The 21,372-nt window shown below is 34.1% G+C and overlaps 2 protein-coding genes across 2 annotated transcripts; one reads left to right on the top strand and one right to left on the bottom strand.

The window, feature by feature from the left end:
* The first annotated feature begins 10,417 nt into the window (after window positions 1-10,417).
* On the top strand, window positions 10,418-15,539 carry LOC136065641 (inactive protein kinase SELMODRAFT_444075-like). Its single transcript, XM_065769131.1, has 8 exons — window positions 10,418-10,709; window positions 10,823-10,956; window positions 12,195-12,289; window positions 12,988-14,051; window positions 14,231-14,391; window positions 14,472-14,548; window positions 14,723-15,047; window positions 15,180-15,539. The coding sequence occupies exons 1-8, from the start codon at window positions 10,499-10,501 to the stop codon at window positions 15,324-15,326; spliced, it is 2,214 nt and encodes a 737-aa protein (XP_065625203.1). The 5' UTR covers window positions 10,418-10,498; the 3' UTR covers window positions 15,327-15,539.
* Window positions 15,540-16,476: 937 nt separating this feature from the next.
* Window positions 16,477-19,252, bottom strand: LOC136065642 (protein JINGUBANG). The gene is made up of 2 exons (XM_065769132.1): window positions 17,545-19,252; window positions 16,477-16,581 (listed from the first exon to the last, which is right to left on the bottom strand). Exon 1 carries the CDS (start codon window positions 19,158-19,160, stop codon window positions 17,589-17,591), a length of 1,572 nt encoding a protein of 523 aa, XP_065625204.1. The 5' UTR covers window positions 19,161-19,252; the 3' UTR covers window positions 16,477-16,581; window positions 17,545-17,588.
* Window positions 19,253-21,372: the final 2,120 nt, after the last annotated feature.

Here is a 21,372-nt window from a genome sequence, read left to right as displayed (position 1 = left end):
AATGGCCACTCATCTAAATCTAGAGCTTTAAAAGATCTGTAATGGGAAAACATGAATCAAAGGACACTTGTGTAGTATCACTATATTAGCCAAAAGACCCTAAACTTCTCTGATGCCTAAGTTGGGAATTCACTAAACCCAATATGAATGGAGAATGACAAAGTTTTTAGTTTTTTCTCACACATTGGCAAATGGGATGATGATGTCCTTATATAAGTGCTCTAACTAACCATTACTCTCGTAAATGTCCCCATTTTCCCTTAGTAGAATTTGGTAGGAGCATTAGTGGTAACTGTTGTTAGAGACTCAAGGTTCATAACCATTATGGGTGATAATGGTGTACTTTCTATACAATTATGACCAATAAATCACATTTTTTATTTATTGAATATGGGAACTAGGTTGATGGTCGAGGTGGACACCTAATCTTTGGTCAACTGTTGATGACAACAATGAGGGTGTTGGACTATTGCCCATCATCAATTAAATTTTGCCTTTAAATCCCCCACGCACACACACCCAAAAGGGGAGGGGTGAATCCATTTTTTTTTTTTTTTTTTTTTTGGAAAATAACTAAAATTACTATCAATTTTACTATACAGGCATAGATGGTGTTGTTCGAAACTCCACAAGGGCTATTATTGGTGCTTTGTCTTAGCGAATCAAAATCCCCACCTCGGCAACAATAGTTGAACTTCTAGCATGCCGTCTTTGCAAAGGATCTCAGGGCAGTGCAGTGCATAGTGAAGGGTGATGCTGAGGTGATTATCCAAGCAATTCAGCATGAGGATTCATCTCACCTAGAGAATGGGCATGTGGTCCAAGATGTTGTGTTTTTAGCTAGAGAGTTTCATTTTTGTAGTTTTTCCCATGTGAAACATATAGGCAATTTAGTTGCCCATTGTTGATACCCATTTTCGCAACACATTTTATACAAGCCCAATTCAACCAAGCTCGACTTCATTGTGGGCTCAATTCATATATTATATTTTATTTTATTCTTTTAAGCATGGCCCAAGCCCATGTTTATGGGAGAAATTGAGAAAGTATGGTTTGGAGGGTATGGGTCAGTTTCTTTCGAACCTTTTACATAAGCCCAACACATACGTGCTACCAAGTGAGCAAGGGACACTAGTAGCACCTTAGACTCATGGAGGAGGTCTTGTACCCGAAAATTTCACCCTAAAACAACTTTTATGCTCTAGGTGACTGTGGCCCAACTTTTCTGCTATACCATTTTTTGCCTAAAACACATAGCTGACCTTAAGTGGCTGGCCTTGTCTGCTGCAATAACCAAATGCAATCTCCAAAGACCTGCCATGTCTAGGAAACATCAGCCCATGAATTTAGGCTATTTTATTTCCCAAATTATGCAAAAAGTAAGGCATCCCTCTTACCCAATTAAATCAAATCTGATCATAACTTCTTTGATTCATACCTTAGGGTTCAAAGCCTCTTCTATTGACCAAAAACAGTCACTTAGAGCACCCCAATTTCAATACAGAAGGCCACAATCAAATTCAAAATCAACTAACCACATTCTACCCACATACTTGAAACTTCAGAGCAAAAACTCATTTAGCCAATCAATAATCTCACAATTCCGAAGCTTGGGGTGGAAATATAGGTACAAGGGAACCTTCCCTCTCTTCCTCACAACCTCTCTCAATTTCCTCTTCTTGGTGACTGTGGGTCAAAATTTCAGACCTGTTAAACCACGTTTTCCCCATAGAGCTAAAACTTGAGAGCAAAAACCCACTAAGCCAGGAAATATTCTCACAATACTGAACCTTAGGGGTGGAAATATGGATATAGGGGAACCTTCCCTCTCTTCCTCACAACCTCTCTCAATTTCCTCTTCTTGATGACTATGGGTCTTAGTTTCAGACCTGTTATGTTTTTATACTTTTTTTGCACTTTTGTAATTAGCATTTTGATTTTCTCTTATCAAAACACCATTAGCCTTTTGTTCATTATACATTTGGAATTTTGGGCTTGATTCCCCACAATAAACACCTCTAAAGAACCCAAAGGGAGATTTGAGTCGTTCTCACATTTTCAATCCTTGTAGCAAAACATCCTCGACACACATTTTTTAGCTCTAAGTCTGGTAGTGAGTTACAGGTTTGGTATAATACCATCCTCGATCATATAGTTCCCCTTGTCACTCATGACTCTTTGCAGTTCTCTTTATTTTTTTTTCAATAATGCAGGGCCTTTGGGTTTGGATTCTTTAAAAAAAATAATAAAAATAAAAATAAAAAAAACTATGAAATGCTAATAAATTAAGAAGGCGAAAAACCCATTTTAGTCCTTACATTTTCACACGATTCCCGCTTTGGTCCCTAACTTTTTTTTTTCACTGATTTTATTCCCTATCCTGGAAAATGCATCTCGTTTTAGTCCCTAACGTTACATCAGAGATGGAAATTGCACAGCTGGTAAATGGAAAAAATTCAAAATATTAAAATAATGCCCACTGTGTCCACGTGGCTTTCCACGTCAGCCTCTAAATTAAAAAATTAATTTATTAATTTTAACTAAATAAAAAATTAAAAATAGAAATAAAAACCAAACCCAGCAAGAACAAGATCAACAAAAAACAAAACCCAACAAATTTAAAACCCAAAAAATTAAATTCAAACCCATATTTCAAATCCCCACAACCAAAACATCAAACTCAAAACTCAAAACCCAAATTTTCTTATACTTTCTGAGAAACTAAACACAAACCTCAAATCCAAACCATAGAGTTGAAACCAAACCACCTCCAACCTCAGATTCAAAACTATCAAACCCAAACGAAATCAACCTCACCTGACAACAAACCCATCTCCTCTCTAAGCCGACGTTGCTTTCTTCTTGCTCGTGTTTGCCTGGGATGTGGGTTTGCATGGAGGTGCTTTCATGGTGGAGATCGTGGGTCTTGGGTTTTGGGTCGTTGGTCATGGAAATCGTTTTGTAGATCGGTGGGTTTGGGTTTCTTGCTCATTCTCTCTACAAAACTCATCGAAGAAGAACAATCGTAGCGTTGTTGTTGTTGTTGTTATTGTTCTTGGTCTTCGTCTTTGGGAAGCTCTCTCCGCCTCTGCGTTCTTCGTCGCCTCTCGCGCCGTATCGCTTCAAGACCACGAGGAAGAACTAGTCCTCGCTGCTATTCTCGCGATTGCTTCATGACCACAAGGAAGAACCAATCTTCGCTGGTGGCGACTCATGCCGTCTCCTCCCACTCTGCCTGTACTGGTGTCGGGGTAGACCGAGAACTGGTGCGGCGATATTCCGATCTTTCGGCTCAAAATCGATTGGAAGCCCTTGAATTGCAACGACGGGTAAATGAACACGCTTCTAATCTTCTGATGTCAGTGTGGGTGTGATGTAGCCGTGGGTATGGTGGATTCCGGAGTGTTTTGGTGGTGTGGGGGTTTGAATATGGGTTTGAATTTAATTTTTTGGGTTTTAAATTTGTTGGGTTTGTGTTTTATTGATCTTGTTCTTGTTGGAATTTAAATTTGCTGGGTTTTAAATTTGTTGTTTTTGCTGGGTTTGGTTTTTATTTCTGTTTTTAATTTTTTTATTTAGTTAAAATTAATAAATTAGTTTTTTAAATTTAAAGGCTGACGTGGAAAGCCACGTGGACACAGTAGGCATTATTTTAATATTTTTAATTTTTTTCCGTTTGCCAGCTGTGCAATTTTCATCTCTGATGTAACGTCAAGGACTAAAAAGAGACGCGTTTTCCAAGATAGGGACTATAATCAGTGAAAAAAAAAAATTAGGGACCAAAGTGGGAATCGCGTGAAAATATAGAGACTAAAATGGATTTTTTGCCTAATTATTATGATTGGATTACCCAAAAAAAAAAAATTATTATGATTGATGTCACTTCATTCAACAATATAATAAATTTATGAATTAATATTTTTTTATTGACTACAATTCAATTTATAAAACTAATACTAATGATTAATTTTTTTTTTTTTTTTTAAAAAAACCTTTATGATGCCTGAACTAGGTAATGCTGACGCATCAGGCATTCAATGATTCAAGCTTAAATGTAACAGGCCAAGTTTTGGAGAAATTATAGAGTTCTCTGGAGGACCACGTCATTTGTCCACCATTCCACTAAAAAACTTCCACTTGTTTAAAATTGCTGAGTCAGTAATTAATTTCTGTTTAAAATTTTTTTTTCTAACTAACAATTTTAAACAAGTGGCAGTTTTTTAGTGGAATGGTAGACCACATCACTTGTCCACTATGTGGAAGTTTTGGCCATGTTACTTATATAACAAAAAAGGCAGGGGAGTACGAAGTACGAGTCCATCAATCTTAAGCAAGGCCATCACCACGTGCGAAGTGCGAACCCAGAAGTTTTCTTTATAATAAAAGCGGCTATGCTGCTACAATACTTCGATACAATACATCCAGAGTGTTAGCACTGTACAGCATTGTAGCTGTAACAGTGCTTTAGTTTCGTGAGTCTTTTTTTTCAACCCTTTTGTTTATTTAATTGGCATTGTAACTACAGTGCCTAAAGTTTTTTTTTTTCTCTAGTAATCGGTTTATGTTTTTGTTTTTTTAAATATTGATGTAAGCTAACATTTATATTGTTATACTGACACAACAAATTTCATAATATTTTCACAATTATTGACGTGTCAATTTCTTACAAGTCGAAATAAAATAATAAAATATGAGACTGTAGCCAACCACAACTGAAAATAAATGTTTAAAAAAAATATTATAATACTTATTGTTATCACAATATTTTCACAATTGTTGAAATCTCAGTTTCTTATATATCAAATAAAAAAAATGTTAAATCCACAACATTTTAACATTAATTTCACAACAAATCATAGATAAGCTATTATTGATGGATAGCATTGGAGCTACAGTGCTTTTGGTTTATTCAACTAGCACTGTAGCTACAGTGCCTAAAGTTGGTTTTTTTTTTTTTTTTTTTCTTCTTCTTCAGTAATCAGTTTGTTTTTTTTTTCTTGGAAATATTTATGTAAATTGGCTCAACTAGCACTGTAGCTACAGTGCCTAAAGTTGGTTTTTTTTTTTTTTTTTTTCTTCTTCTTCAGTAATCAGTTTGTTTTTTTTTTCTTGGAAATATTTATGTAAATTGGCATATATATTGTTATACTGACACAACAAATTTCACAATATTTTCACAATTATTGACGTGCCAATTTCTTACAAGTCGAAATAAAATAATAAAATATGAGACTGTGACTAACCACAATTGAAAATAAATGTTTTGAGAAAATGTTACAACACTTATTATTATCACAATATTTTCACAACTGTTAAGATCTCAGTTTCTTAAAAATCAAATAAAAAAATGCTATGTCCACAACATTTTAACATTAATTTCTACCATGCCTAAATTTTTTTTTTCCCTAGTAATCGGTTTGTGTTTTTTTTTTTTTTCTTTTAAATATTTATGTAAGCTGGCATATATATTGTTATACCGACACAACAAATTTCACAATATTTTTACAAATATTTTTTTTTTTTGAGAATCATATTTTTACAAATATTGAAGTATCACTTTTTTACAAGTCAAAATAAAATAATAAAATATGAGACTGGGACCAACTACAACTGAAAATAAATGTTTTGAGAATAAAAATAACAATGTTATCAACTTAAAACCAATAATAACTTGTCATTTAGAATTTGTTCTAAAAATATTATAAATGTAATATTTCTCTCAAATAAAAAAAAAATATCTATTCGGATCCTAAAAATGAAGATATTGGGAAAATATTGTGATATTTTGTTGTATTTTTTTTTTTTTTTAGAGAGTTTCAACCTATAGCATCCGCTCTTGATAATTGTTGTATTCTTAAACTTCTTTTTCAATATAATCAAATTGGGTGAGACAAAATTTACAATTTTACACACAAAATCTATATTAATTTTCTCACTATTGGGGCAGCACGTTGCACATGCAGCCAACGCTAGTTATTAACAAAAAATCATCAACAATAATATTGTCCTGTTGCCCATTTTTTTAGCTCTAAGCCTGGCAGTGAGCTACAGGTCTAGTATAATACTATCCTCAATTCCTATAAAATATTAAAAAAAAATAAAAATAAAAATAAAAAATAAAAAAAAACTATCCTCAACGTTATAGTTGCACTTGTCACACGTGACTCTTTGTATAATACTCTTTGTTTCTTTTTCAATAACACAAGGCCTTTGGGTTTGGATTCTCAAAAAAATAAAATTTAGTAATTTACTATGAAATGCCAATAAATTAAGATGATAATTATTATGATTGGATTACCCAAAAAAAAATTATTATGATTGATGTCACTTCATTCAACAATATAATAAATTTATGAATTAATATTTTTTATTGACTACAATTCAATTTATAAAACTAATACTAGTCATTAATTTTTTTTATTTTTTTTAAAAACCTTTATGATGCCTGACCTTAAAAAAAAAAAAAAAAAGACATAAAAGCCAGCTTGAGTACGAAGTACAAGTCCATCAATCTTAAGCAGGACCATCACCATGTGCGAACCCAGAAGTTTTTATTAGCAAAAAATCATCAACAATAGTACTGTCCTATCCTATTCCTAGCGGGACAAGATTGAAATATCAATATGGTGCTGACGTATGTGTGTATGTGACCTTTTGTGTAAAAAAAAATGCTGTTTGGCTCCTTTTGTTAGAGTATTAGTAGCAGATGTTCTAAAAATTATATCATTTTACTACACTAAAAGCTTACTTTATTATTTTACCATATTATTTTATAATATTTCATTTATCAAATGTTTTATAATTCAATTCTATACATTAAAATAATATTTACTACATATTAAAATAATATTTATTACAACTCATCAATACAATCTACACATTAAAAGAAAAAAAATTTTGCCACATGCATTCCGTACCGTGACAAATTTGCCGCAATACTGTTTAATGTTGCAAAAAAAATAATATATCCCACATCTACTAAATGGGCTAAAATTGGGTTTGATGTGGGATATGTGCCAAATATTTAGCATTTGGCACATATCCCACATCTAGTGTGGGTGCTCATAGTGCTGATTTATTGATTACTCATCTTCATCTTTCTCAAGATATCCCAACCATCCATTAATGCTCATACATCAATGTCACTCCTTGTCATTCCACTTTCCTCACTTAATGAGTGATGTGTATAACTCAACAGATTTTTCCCAGCTTGCTTCACTGAACCACTAACGAGTTACCTACCAAAATAGGCAAAAATAAAATCGCACCTAACCTCTTTCTTTTTACTGTTTTTAGTGAATTTCAATTAGCTCTATTAGTAAAAAAATTTATCGTTAAATTAATTGATATCTGTATCTCACGACAAAGTGAAATCTTCATAGAGTGTCATAAGTAGAATTTATATCATATTTATTAAAAAAATATTTCTTTTAATAAATAATAATACACCAGTGATACAATGTGTTTGGATGACAAGATTTGAGTATGCGGATTTGGATTTAGATTTGGATTATTAAAATCCAAATACTTTGTTTAGATAGATTAAGAAAAATTAAGGATTTGGATTTGACAAATTCACCATGAATTTTAAACCTTGAAACCTTTGAATTTGAAATATCTTCTAACCCCATAATACTTTAGAACTTCTTCTTTTTTGAAAGGTACTTTAGAACTTCTTAAGACATTCTTTAATAAATTTTATAATTTTATAATTTCAAATTATCATAAGTATAAAATGCATTCAAACAAGAAATTTTAAAATATATAAATTTGGAATCAAGACATTTAAAATCTATTAATTCAAATATCTAAATGTAGAATCGGTTGATCTCTCCCATCAGACAGATCAACAATACTGGGCATGGGATAGATAGACAAGAGAGTTGATTTAACCAGGTAGACCAAGAGAGGGTCTCGGGAGCAATTTGATTGGATGACATAGAAGCAACATCCAATCTGGACCTTATCTTTTTTACTATATATATACATATATACATACATATATATATATATATGTGTGTGTGCGTATATATATTCATTTATATATATTTTTTCCATTTTCACTCTATTCATAAACTTCTTTCAACAACCCAAATGTGTATGATTGGAAAGTCGACCAGCAAAAAGCATGCACATAAGCTAAATGGGTTTCAACCCATCTTATGATTACTCGGAGGTTGGGCAGTGCAATCAAAATATTGAGTGCCTATAAATTCGTCCTAGTAGCTATCGGTCTATCAGGCCATCATAGAACCGAAGAGGGCCGGCAACATCTTATTTATAAACTTGTCTGTTTTTATAAAGATAGGATAGCATTTTTAATTTTATGAAATGTTTTGTATAATGATGAGCAAGTATAATGAACTTTTACTATCATAGCAAGACACCAGCGTAATATATCTATATCACTTATTTAACACAAAAAACTTTAAATTAACCGACAGTAAATTATATCTATATCACTTATTATATGACTATCGTTATTAGAGGGGCCTTTTTGTCAACATGGCCTAGTGAGCAATGGGTCGGTCAAATGAAATATTAGCTATTTTTCATTACCTATAGGTAACTTAAATTTCATGGTGTTTGGCTGAAAAAGTTTTATGTATCTCCTTAACTCTTTGGGTCCGTTTGGATATCACTTATTATTGCTGAAAGTTGATAAAAACTGATTGTTGCTGAAAATACTGTAGCAAAATAATTTTTAAATGTGTGAATAGTATTGTGAGACCCACTTTTAATATTAAATATTACATGAACAGTGCATGAACAGTATATGAACAGTGCATGCACAGTAAATTTTGTCCCCGTGCAAGAAAAAAAAAAAAAACACAAAACGCAACTTTACTTTGAGTAAGAAAAATTGCTATCCAAATGCAGGCTTTATTTCCTTTCTCCGCCATTGACCTTAACTTGAGGAGGCTGAGGGTTTTTTTTTTTTTTTTTTTTTTTTTTTTTTTTTTTTGGGTTTCATTGATGGTGCGCTTTGATTTTAGTGAGATGGTGGTGGCTAGTCCTTTTTCCTGTTATTTGAAAGATGGCTTCAAATATTTCTTCTCATGGGTGGTAGGATAACTTAGTGTTGGAGAAAATGCGTCGTTTTAGTCGGTTGGCGTCATGATTTCAGTAGGAATACTCATACTGTTAGGAGCATCTTGAGGAATTGATGCAGCAGGAACAAGAATATTCTATGTACAGGTTCAACTTTAAAAATGTTGTTAATAGACAAATGTAAAATCATATATGCAATCAAATTGAGTTATCCATAAAGATTATCCAATTTCTCTTACCTGGAGATGTAAATTTCAAAGTGCACTACAAACAGGCTTACACAAAATTCTTAGCAAATGATTATTGACAAGAAAGAGCAATGTTCCCCATTGTATTCCTTGCAATCTGGTGAAAAAAATCTCTATATATTTGGCAAGAGTGTTCTTAATCCAAAGTTTCACAATTTTAAAAAATATGCTTTTAAATCTTGATATTTATGTTTTTATTATATTTTTTGTGTTTTTAACTGTAAAAGTACAAAAGTTGGTTACAGAAGCTTAACGAAGCGAACTTCAGGTGAGTAAAGTGCAAACTTTTAAACTACAAATAAGCAACTTAAATTTCAGTCAAACCACATGTGGATAATTTGTAATTTGTCCTATATATAATAAAATGGATGTTTAAAATTAACACGAAACCAAGAACAAATGATTTTAGTCTGAATGCTAAAAATTTTTTGGTACGATAGTTAAGAAAATACTATAAATTGAAATGTTAATTTTGCATCTTATTCCTCAATTAAACTATCTAAACAAAGTTGGAATCTCAAGAAATTTGGCTTTTAAAAAAAGAAGAAAAAAAAATAGTCTTCTAAAAAAAATATATATATATATAATAAATTGGTAAATTAAATTATATAATTTCAAAAGTTTCATATTAAATGTTTATGCTTATTAGTTTCAAATGAAACTCCAAATTTTTAAAATTTTATCAATTTAAACTGTTTGTACCTTTTGGGTTTGGGTTCAAACTTTGATCGGGGTTGGAATTGATACTTTTTTAAAAGTTTAGTATTCAATTTAAACTGAATGAAACTTTAAGGTTAATTTGTAGAATTTGATTTAATTTTAAATATTTGAAATTATAAAATCACACCTAAAGTATATATAATGCTTAAAAATATAATTTGTTCAAAAAAGTAAAAGATCCAATTGCATAAAGTCCTCACCATTAAATTGGCAATACCGTTAGAATAAAATTTCAAAATAAAAAATAAAAATAAAAAATGGGTCCCCCAACCAAGTCCCAACATGTTACTTAACTTTTATTCTGTGGTCAAATTAAGACCCGATTCTAAAGTAATCATGATTAAAATGATTGCTCGGTTTAATATAAATAATTGGGCCCCAAAAGCCAGTTCAAGTAGTGCTAAACTAAACAAAGTCTCTACGCATTTCTGAGGCATCGAAAAAGCAAGAAGGCCCCCCGAGAAACGAGGACTCAATTAATGTTGCCGGAAGAGATGGAAGGTAGCGAAAGGCAAAGCCGCTCCACCACCACCACCAACAACAACAACAACAGAGCATCGCATAAAGTATTAGTCGCCGTTAAAGCCGAGAAGGTGATTTCAAAGGCTGCATTAGCATGGGCTCTAACGCACGTCGTTCATCCTGGCGATTGCATAACTTTGCTCGCCATAATTCCCAAGGAGAAAACCAGTAAATCTCTTCACTCTCTTATTATTATTATTTTAATAATTCAATAGTTGCGAAGTGTTAGGTGAGCTATGAAGCTAAATTTGTTGACGGTGTTTTTCTGATGAATGGCGCAGGTAGAAGGTTCTGGAACTTTACGCTATTTAGAGGAGACTGTAGTAGCAGCCAACGAGAAAAGTTGCCGGAAAAGATTCATCAGATCTCGGAGTCTTGTTCTCAGATGGCTCTTCAGTTTCGCAACCAAATTGAGGTAACTGTCTGACTTAACTTTACTAAAAATTACCAAATTACCACTTGCCGCCTTTATTAATACCTTAGAAATACGACGTGTAGTTCCGTTGGTACTTTTAACCAAGAACACGTGGTTTTGGCTTGCCCAAACAGTTTCCTCGTTTACACTACAGTAGTTTCTGACCTGTCATTGTCTAATTTGCTTGATTTTTAGTTTTTGCTTTATTTATTTATTTAAGCATTTAAGAAAAAGAATGATTGCTTTATTTATGGTCACGTTAATGGATATTTTTTAGAAAATTATTAGTAAATTATTTTAGAAAAATTTTTATATCATTTTTATTAGATATTGAAAAGATTGTCAAAATATTAATTGATTTTTTTTAATATAATTTTTAAAAATGGTTCACTAGGCATTTGTTAACATTTTTCCTTGTATATTGTGTCTCTGGCAAATGATCATTCTAGAATCAGAAGTAGAGTTTTAGAAGATTTTGGATCATCTGTTTCTAGTGCATGAACATTATACGTTAATGATTTGAGGGCCAGCTAGGCTAGAGTAGAGAGGAACCCATGTGCCTTGACATTGTTACTCAAGAATCAAGATCTATAATGGACAAGTTCAAATAAAAAAGATGGTCAAAAAAAATTTGCGGACCCCAGGAATCTATAGCTTTTCATTAAAAAATAAAAAAAAAAAAAAAAAACCTTTAGCTTTACGTTATGAACAATTAAGTTTATAGTTGATTACATTATCATTGATTAATTACTAATTTTGACTTCCCACAAAAAAATATACGAAATGTTTGTATTTAATGTTGATCGGTTATGCTTTATTTATCTTGTGTACAACCCTATTTCACGTTTTAAAATGTATTTAATGTTGATCACGTTTTAAAATGTATTTAATTTTGATCATATATTATCATCTTAATAAGTTTAGTACATTAAACTCAAACTTTATTTGTGTTTTTATTTATTTATTTTAAATATATAATATTTATCTGTGGTACATAAAGTAGAAATCCATGATTTGAATTAGGGGACAAAAAGTGAACAAATAAAACGTTAAGTACTCTGTAGTCTGTACATGCCTTTAAAGAAAAGTGCAATGTAAACTTTGTTTGATCTGCATATAGATATGGCCATCTGGGTCCTACATCAAAATTGGAAGGCCCCGGCGGGCTTTTTTGCCTAATACAATAATTGAATTAATAATGACTCAAAAATTAACTAAGTACGACACTTTAATTTCAGGTTAAAGTGAGGATTAAGGTGGTGTCAAGTTCGCCTGGTGGTGCTGTGGCTGCTGAAGCAAAGAGCAATGGTGTCAACTGGGTCGTACTTGACAAGTAATTAAACATATATATTAAAAAAAAAGCATTATTTCTTTTACTAAGTTAATATTTAATCTGTGGTTGATAACCTATTTTCACCTTTATTGATAACTAAATAAGATTCATTGGTTGTGTAAAATTTTATTAATTGTATGGTTATTTTTATATGCAAAATAAATTTTAAATTTGAGAATGAACAAAAATATACATAAATAAATAGACATAAGAAAAAACACCAAGTGAAAAATTATTCGGTGTTTTCAGCATGATGTCTCTCTCACATTTCTAGGTGCTGACTTCTAAATTCTATCTTTTGTTTTCCATTTTGTTAATTTTTATTGCTGAATCATTATGATTTGTGTGTGTTAGTTTTGGTATCAAAGAAAAATCAAGCATGTCCACTAGAAGCCCCAATTTTCTAAACCCACCATAAAGCTCCCAAGCCAATTAGAATTAGAATTAGAATTAAGGTTTAGCACTCCTCATATCAAAGGAAGTTATTTTGATGAATAAAAGTTTCAATTGAAATTGTCTGATTGGACTGCAGTCTTTGCAACTTCTGCTAACTATTTGTTTTGTGAATAAACAAACCATATAATTTCATATACTTGTATTGTTGTATGCCATCTAACTATTTACCATGAAGGCATGTCTCTCTCAAATGGTTGAAAAAGGTTTGAAAAAGTAGTTCACCACATGACTTGTGAAAACAGGAAATTGAAACAAGAGCGGAAGCGTTGCATGGAGGAATTGCAGTGCAACATTGTAGTAATGAAGGGTGGTCAACCAAAAGTCCTTAGGCTTAATTTAGGATGCTCAAATGAGCTCCAAACACCCTTCTTTTCTGCCACTTCTACACCAGGAATAGAGGGTGAAAAGTTGCAAGGCCATCAAATGAAGCAGTCTATGGTTTCTACCCCACAGAGCAGCCCTGAAGAATCAAGAACTTCCCACACAAGAAATACATGGGAAAGTTCACGATGGAGTTATGACACAGCGAGTTCTCTTCTCCTTGTCTATGGACAAAATCCTCTCTTTGAAGGACAACACAATGGAATTCACAAGCCGATTGCTAAGCGAAGAGACCTGAATGTCCCACTGTCAACCCCTGAATTGAACGGGCAAAGGTTTACCTCTGTGTCTAAACCCCCAACACCATCTTTAGCTAGAAATCAAAAGAGAGTCCTTTGGATTCCCCAAAACCACCTTGTTGATGAAAAGTCCCCTACAACTCAAAACTATGGAAAAACTAAAGAAATTAGATCTCCAACTTCCAAAAGTTTACTTGATAAGTTTGTTGATTCTGATCAAGATATGGGGAGTAATAGAGCCAGCATCGATCAAATGAGTCAGGGAGACCACACTACAAACTCAAGCATCAGGGATGCCGTTTCAATTGGTAGAAATTGCTCAATACCTCCTCCTTTATGCCCACAATGTCAACACAAAGCACCTGTTTTTGGAAAACCTCCAAGACATTTCTCTTACAAAGAGCTAGAGGAAGCTACAGACGGGTTCTCAGATATAAATTTCTTAGCAGAAGGTGGTTTCAGTACAGTTCACCGGGGCATGCTGAGAGATGGCCAGGCTGTTGTAGTTAAGCGATTAAAGTTTGGTGGCTCTCAATCACATTCTGATTTCTGCAGGGAAGTGCGGATATTGAGCTGTGCACAACACAGAAATGTGGTGTTGTTGATTGGGTTTTGCATTGAGGAAAGGAAGAGAGTGTTGGTCTATGAGTACATATGCAATGGATCCTTGGACTTCCATTTAAATGGTACAATCTATTTTCTCTTTTCTATGTTCTTATTTTTTTTCCAAAGAGCATTGGCTTATAAAACATAGGAAATGGCTCCTTTCATTTCCATGGACTTGTTGAACATTCTTTATTGATGTTGTATGGCTTTCAATAAAAGTTCAGGTCATGATAGTTTAATATTCGTCTGTGGCTGACAGGAAACAACACAACCCTTTTAGATTGGCAGTCAAGGCTAAAGATAGCAATAGGGACAGCACGGGGCTTACGATATATTCACGAGGACTGCAGAGTGGGTTCTATAGCGCACAGAGATCTGCGACCCAACAATATCCTCCTAACCCACGAATTTGAGCCTCTGGTACTATATCAATATTGACTCTGTTAATGTTTACAGAATAAGCAGTTATTTCTCTGACCAATTTTTTTTGTGCTTGTTAGATTGCTGGTTTTGGGCTTGCTAGGTGGCACTCTGAATGGGATATCAGCACTGAGGATCAAGTGATTGGAACATCGGGGTACATATCTTTCTGCTAGGCATCCAAAATGTTGCTTAAAATTGACATAATCAAATTAGATGCATTCCAAGATATGTAAAGAAACTATTAACATGCTTAATTAATCTGATTTTTTATGATGCTGAATTACTTACCCTCAAAAAGAATTAATGGTGCTGAATATGTCTGAACCAGGTACCTGGCACCAGAATACTTGGAAGGTGGACAAATTACAAATAAAGTTGATGTGTACGCATTTGGTGTTATTTTATTAGAGCTAATGACAGGTAAAAGAATGGATGAGCTGCAGTATATTGAGAGACAGCAGTTCCTGTCTGAATGGTTCCACCCACTAGCCGCATTAGAACCAGGCCATGTTATAGCAAATAACTATCATTTACTGGATCCATGCTTGGCCTGTGAACCATCCTTTGACTTCCCTCATCAACTAGAGGCAATGTGTCGAGCTGCTTCCTTGTGCCTACGTCGAGATCCTGAATCCAGACCCCCAATGTCAAAGGTTTCTTGTCTCTCCCTCTTGATTCCAATTCTTATTCCTCAATGTTTAGTGCTTATCTTCATGATTAAATGTTGTACCCTATTTTCTGGATAAACAAGTTGTTTAAGTTGAAAACCATTCTCTTTATTATAGGTTCTCAGAGTGCTAGAAGGAGGAGATTTGGTTCCTCTGGGTTTAGACTTGAACACAGTCGGTTGTAGAAGTGGCCATTTGGGTGGTATCAGTTCATTTAGACAACCTGAACTGAAGAGAAAGCATTCACGTAGGCTCTCACATTGAACAATTGGTTGGCTTTTGGATGAGAGGACTTCTAATTACTTGTATAGTTGAAATGGATTGTTTTTTAACTGGTGAGTAGGCAGCATATGGCAATTATCCACTTAGATATAGAGATTACATTTTGTTACGGCTGTGATGTCATTTTTGTATCATCTTCACTATTTTATAGGAATTATAGTTTAAGTCCTCATATATGTCAGATATTTTTCTCAATCAGTTCACCTAAATAAGCAGGCTAAATAAATTCAATTGTAACTTGAGAGGAGGGTTACCTTTGCCTTAGGCTCAGAGCATTGAATCTGCTATGTGCCTTTGCAAAAAGAGCAACAATCAACAACTTGGGTTGACCACTGTAGTTTGCCTTTATTGGACAAATACATTTGTAGCCCCAAACAACTTCACTTCTACTAAAGAACATTTAAAACATGAACTTGTTCAATATCAAACACTTTTTTTCAGATACACCAAAAACAATATCACAAGAGTGTGCCAGCATTCTTGTTACTGCATAAGCAGCTAGGACTCTGACAAGAGCAATCACTCACAGTGAGCCACACAGTGCCTTAATAACATGTCTCGCATGCACAAATATTCATACTAGATTGAAACTCACATGTTGACTGCTCAACCTCAAATAATCTTCCACACACTGGCGCAAGTATGTTGCATGCCCATCAAACTTTTAATTGTAACTTACAATCAAGATGTCTTATGCAACAGACCATGTGTGGTTTCTCATAGTAGTTGATTTATTGCAGTGTGACAAACTTACACAAAGAGGTGATAGATTGCAGTTTAGAGTTAGAGAGTTTGTGCTGTCTATAAATAGCCTTGTCAATTGTTATCTTCATCTTGCAAATGTTGTGGGAACTGTCATATTATCTGAAGAATGCCTATGGATCTTTGCCTCTATCTGCAACTGATATTGCTAAATAGTTGCAGACTCTAAGCACCTTAGAGTAAACTCATGCATTAGACTAAGACATCCAAAAGCAAATATGATCAAATCCGTGGCAATAGAATTGAGCCTTGAACTTATAATTAAATATTTAATGAATACTCAATGTAATTTGATTACCAGTTCTAGAACTGTTTGATCTTTATTTTAAATCTCTGCCAAGTATGAGACCAACATTGTCAAGTGCGCTTTGCCTTCAAGTTTTCTAGTTGTGTTGGGTCGGTGGTATACCTAGAAGAGAATCGTCATCCATGTTCCACAATGGTGCTTTGCGTCAAATGTACTTCAAGACCTTACCTAGTTTGAATCGATCAAGAAGCTGATGATTATAGGATTGTAAAAACAACATAGGTAGGGGAAATATATCAATGAAGTAATTGAAGTCTAAAGACAGAAAAAGTTGTTGTAAAGTGCCTGTTCAACCAGTCAATCTTGTTCTGAAGAATCTGAACATAAGCATTTCACACTGTCTTCCCAACCACCCAGGTTAGAATGATTTCAGGATAAAGATTATGTAGTTCACTCCAACAAATTTTTCCTCTCAACGTTACAATCACGCAAAGCAATCTTTAAGTTGGTAAAAAGTTCGAGTTCAAATTATTATTATTATTATGACAAAATCAAAAGAAGGGTGAGAATGCATCATCTTATGAGAAGGGCACAATATGCACTGAATCAATGAGGAGAATAATGAAATTAATCAAACAAGAACTAATTTAGAGGCACCTAAGACAGCTTTGAGCTATCTCAAGGACCAAATCCTCCTAAATAATTAATAGTACTAGCAAATAACAATAAGGAATCAATTCATCAAAAAAATAAATAAGGAATCCCAATAACCACGTAGAAAGCAAAAAATATACATATTAATTTTAATTCATTCCCACTCATAAAATATACATATCATCCATCTCAATCCACACCCACACCAATCTTCCAAATCCATTTAAAAATAACATCAATCCCTCATAATCTTTCTTCCCTTCCATATAGGCAAACCCTCAACATAACTACCTCAAACCCCAACATCCACTAGCCTTAAATCCACGTGTCACCAAGTTGCAATTTTTGGTTTTTTTATTTTTATTTTTTATTTTTTGGGTTTCAAATTCAACTAAACGAATATATAACATCTATCTCACATAAAAGTGAATCCCATACTATTTGAAATTCACCTTATATAAGAAGAATATTATATGTATCGTTTACATAAAATAAAAATTTCACGAAATATATCCTCGACACGTGGATATGATTTACCGGATCTCAAGGGCCCACAAAGGTTGTTGTTGTTGTTGGGATCATCAGTGCTTCTTGGGCATGCTAACTCTGCCTGTAGAGGAGAAACTCCCATCAGATGGCACTGAATCCGCATCAAAAACCATTTGATTATGATTATGATCATGATCATGATTATGATTTTGATTATGCTTATGGTTCTGATTCGGACTCTGCTGTTGCTGAAACTGAAACTGATACTGTTGTTGTTGTTGCTGCTGTTGTTGCCTCATAACCATCAGATTCAAATCAGGAGCCAAATTAGAAATACACCAAACCTTCACAGACTTATCAAGACTGCCGCTATAAACAATCCACCGTTGATCACCATTATTGGACGGCTCACGATCCTCCTCAATAGCCAAGCACTTAACGGGCCCGTTATGTCCCGTCAAAACGGAAAGACACGTGTGAATAACGCCGTCTTTCCTCCACACACAGATGGTCTTATCAGCCGAACCACTCAGCACCAAGCTCCCTGCAGCCGCGAGACACAGTACAGCCAATTTGTGTCCCCTGAGGACACCCCCATGTGATAGTTGCTTCTCACACCGTTCCCAAAAGTTAACGATTCCGTCAGAGGACCCACAGTACATGACCGAACCGGAGGCGTTAACGGCTAACGCCGTTACAGCGCACTCTTGCTCCAACAGTTTCTGAGTCAGAGAATGCTTCGTAACCTTGCCATTAACTTCTCTTTTCCAAACCTTAACGGTTCCGTCAGCTGAGCCTGTGTAAACCAACCCTTCGGCACTGGCCACAACAGAATTAACGGCGTCATCGTGAGCGTTAATCGATTCGATGCATTTCGAGTTGTCAATTTTCCAAACCTTAATAGTCCTATCCCACGAAGCCGAATACAGAAACAGTTTGTCTTCGCTCAAACTCAAACACGACACCGCGTCCGTGTGTTTGATCCATAGAGCAGTACGACGTCGTCTCACTTCGACATAATTACTAGGTTTGATCGAGCTTTTGAAGATATCCATCAAACTCGGTAAAGTCCCAGCTCGTTTGTGAACGCTTGGGTTCTTAGGAGAAACTTTCCAAACTCGAACTTTCCCGTCTTGGTGACCCGTGAAAATCTTTTCCCCGGAAAGTATAATAGCTTTAACCAAACCGCTATTCCCTTTGAACCCCGAGAATTCTTTGAGGTTTTTCCAGACCCGAATGTTCTTACTGTCTGAGCCAGTGTATAAGAGATCACCGGACGCGGCTAACGAATAAATATGGCCTTCTTCGCGAACCAGCGAGCCGATGAGAGCGTTTTGAGAAACGGTTTCGTCGAAATCAGCCCAAGCTGACTTGGCGAAAGGTGAAGTTTGGTTCCATGGTGACATTGTCATAGGAGAACCCTCACCGCTCATTCTACTCGGGTCATAACAAGCAGATAGGTTTAGGGAGGCACTGCTGTTACGCATTGGGAAATCATCGTCGACATTGTTTGCCGAAGATGAGATATTAGGATCAGAATGCAAGACGGTTCCGAACTTCGACCTCGACATGCTAGTCGTTCTGGCTGTGTTGGCGTACAGCATTGGAGCGCCTCCTCCATCGGGGCCTCCTTCTTTAATATCTCGCATTGCAAATCCCAACATTTAGGAAGATGGAGAAGGGAAAAAAAAAACAACAACAACACAAAAAAAAGTGTTGAAATTGAAGAGAAAAAAATGGTTTAAGAGACTGAAAATGGAAAAAAGAAAAAAAAAAGTAATGGTGAAAGATTGGGATGGTTGAGAGAAAAAGAAGGATAATATGAAAGAAGGAAAGGCGGGAGAAGAGTGAGAGTCTATATATATAAATAGTATGAGGATTGAACGGTAGAGAAGATAGGGGCGGTGAGATGTTGACACGTGTGGGGATGATACGCTGAGTTTGTTTTGATTCCTGAAAGGCCGGGTCCCATATTAAGAATAGCATATGACTGTTTGTTTTATGAGTAATTGTCTACTGTCACCAATTATTTCACAACATTTTTTAAAATATTGGTTTGGCTAATTATTTATTAATTTTCATTTAAATTTACCATTAATATCATTTTTTCGTTTATTAATAATCATTCATTATATCAACAGTTTGTAAAAAATTTTATAAAATAGTTTGTATCTCTAACATTATTCATTGTAAGATATCATATAAACAACAATTTTTTTAGTAATATTTGTGTAACTGATGAGTTGGCAAATTTTTATTGTTAATATTACTATTTACTAACCAATGAAAATTTTTTCATACATTTTTTTTGGTTTGATTAGTTGGGGCAGTTGTTATAATTGAGTGGATGATGGTTTTCAAGCTAATCTTGGGATATATTAAGTTGTCAAGGAGTGAATTGCATATAATGATTAAAGCTGTTCTTGTTGGTTTTTCAAAGCTAATCTTGGCACGAATTAAGTTGTGAAGGAGTGAATTGCAAATATTCAAAAAAAAAAAAAAAAAGTTCTTGTTGGTTTATAAGTTAATCTTGGGGTCAATTAAGTTGTGAAAGAGTGAATTGCAAATAAGCAAAATGGTTATAAATTGTTTGAAGAAACAATAAATACAATATTTATAGTGAAGCAAAATTTGTACTAAGATTGACTTGATCTGTTGTGAGTGTAAAAAATAAAAGTTGTGTAGATATGACCATGCAATATAGTAATTATCAAAATTTTAATAAATTCTTAAAACCACCACCACCATTGGTGTGGTTGTCACTCTACAAATATAAGTGTTTGTAGAGTGTGGAAGGTAAGAGTCGAAGTTCATGTCTCCAGGGGAGAATTTCACATATATATACACTTAAATTATTCTAAGTAGAATTTTTATTTTGTATAATAATAATAATAATAAATTATTTAAAAAAAAAGTTTTAGAAAATTTTCTACCTATAATATTGCTCTCAAAGATAATAAGATTGCAATTACTTAGAGTTGCCCCCCAAAAAAATGGAATTATACACACTTTGATTGGCTTTCATTTTAAGAAAACATGAAAAGATTTTGGCTGCCTAGGCTATGATGAGCTTTGCTTTTGCTCAATGAGGAAGAGCATGATCTGTTGGTTAAACTTCAAGAGTAAATTTCTTCAATTCTAGCAAGGGGAGACTTTCTTTACTTGTATTGAATTGTTGTTTATCTTATAAACAAAACGGTTGGAGACACGAAGACCCTGTTTATAATGAAAATAAGGATCAAAATATCCCAACCACTTTAAACTTGTGGAAATAGTAGCTGCTTCTTTACTAATTAGCGAAATTGACAGTTATAACAATTATAAATAAACCATATATCAAAAGTCTTGCTTGATTGCAAATTCTAGATGTTTTTATTTAAATTTCTTCTTGGCTGCTAGACACTGAGAGTGAGATATCAACAAAGTTACGTTCTTCAACCGCAATTTGAAAATAGAAATTTGAAGCTTGTGGAATAGGTTCTATCATGGTCCACCTTTAGAATGTTTGTGCAGGGTAAATCTGAGGGTCCAAGATCAATGAGAGTGATAGATTTTTGTCACAAATCATAGTTGTGGGGGGTAAAGCCCAGCCATACATAGTGGGCTTAAAGCCCAAGGTGAAGATTAGTCTATATCCGAGGAGGCTCAAATTGTCGAGAAGTATTTCATGTAAAAGGAGGACACGTGGGAACGAATAAAATCCGTCCGAAGAGAGCATCGTTGTTCTGAAGAGACAATCATCCTTGGATGAAAGGATTTTGGGGTCATGTGAACATCTGGGGGGTCTAAAGTAGTTTACTAGTGACTTCAGCAATTTGGATAAACTCTAGACACGCCTGGAGATAAGAGGAACGGAGAAATATCTAAAAGGAAAAC

Source organism: Quercus suber, unplaced genomic scaffold (assembly GCF_002906115.3).
Source record: "Quercus suber isolate HL8 unplaced genomic scaffold, Cork oak 2.0 scaffold_1061, whole genome shotgun sequence".
In the NCBI taxonomy this organism is placed as follows: domain Eukaryota; kingdom Viridiplantae; phylum Streptophyta; class Magnoliopsida; order Fagales; family Fagaceae; genus Quercus; species Quercus suber.
This window is presented reverse-complemented; position numbering and strand designations above follow the sequence as displayed.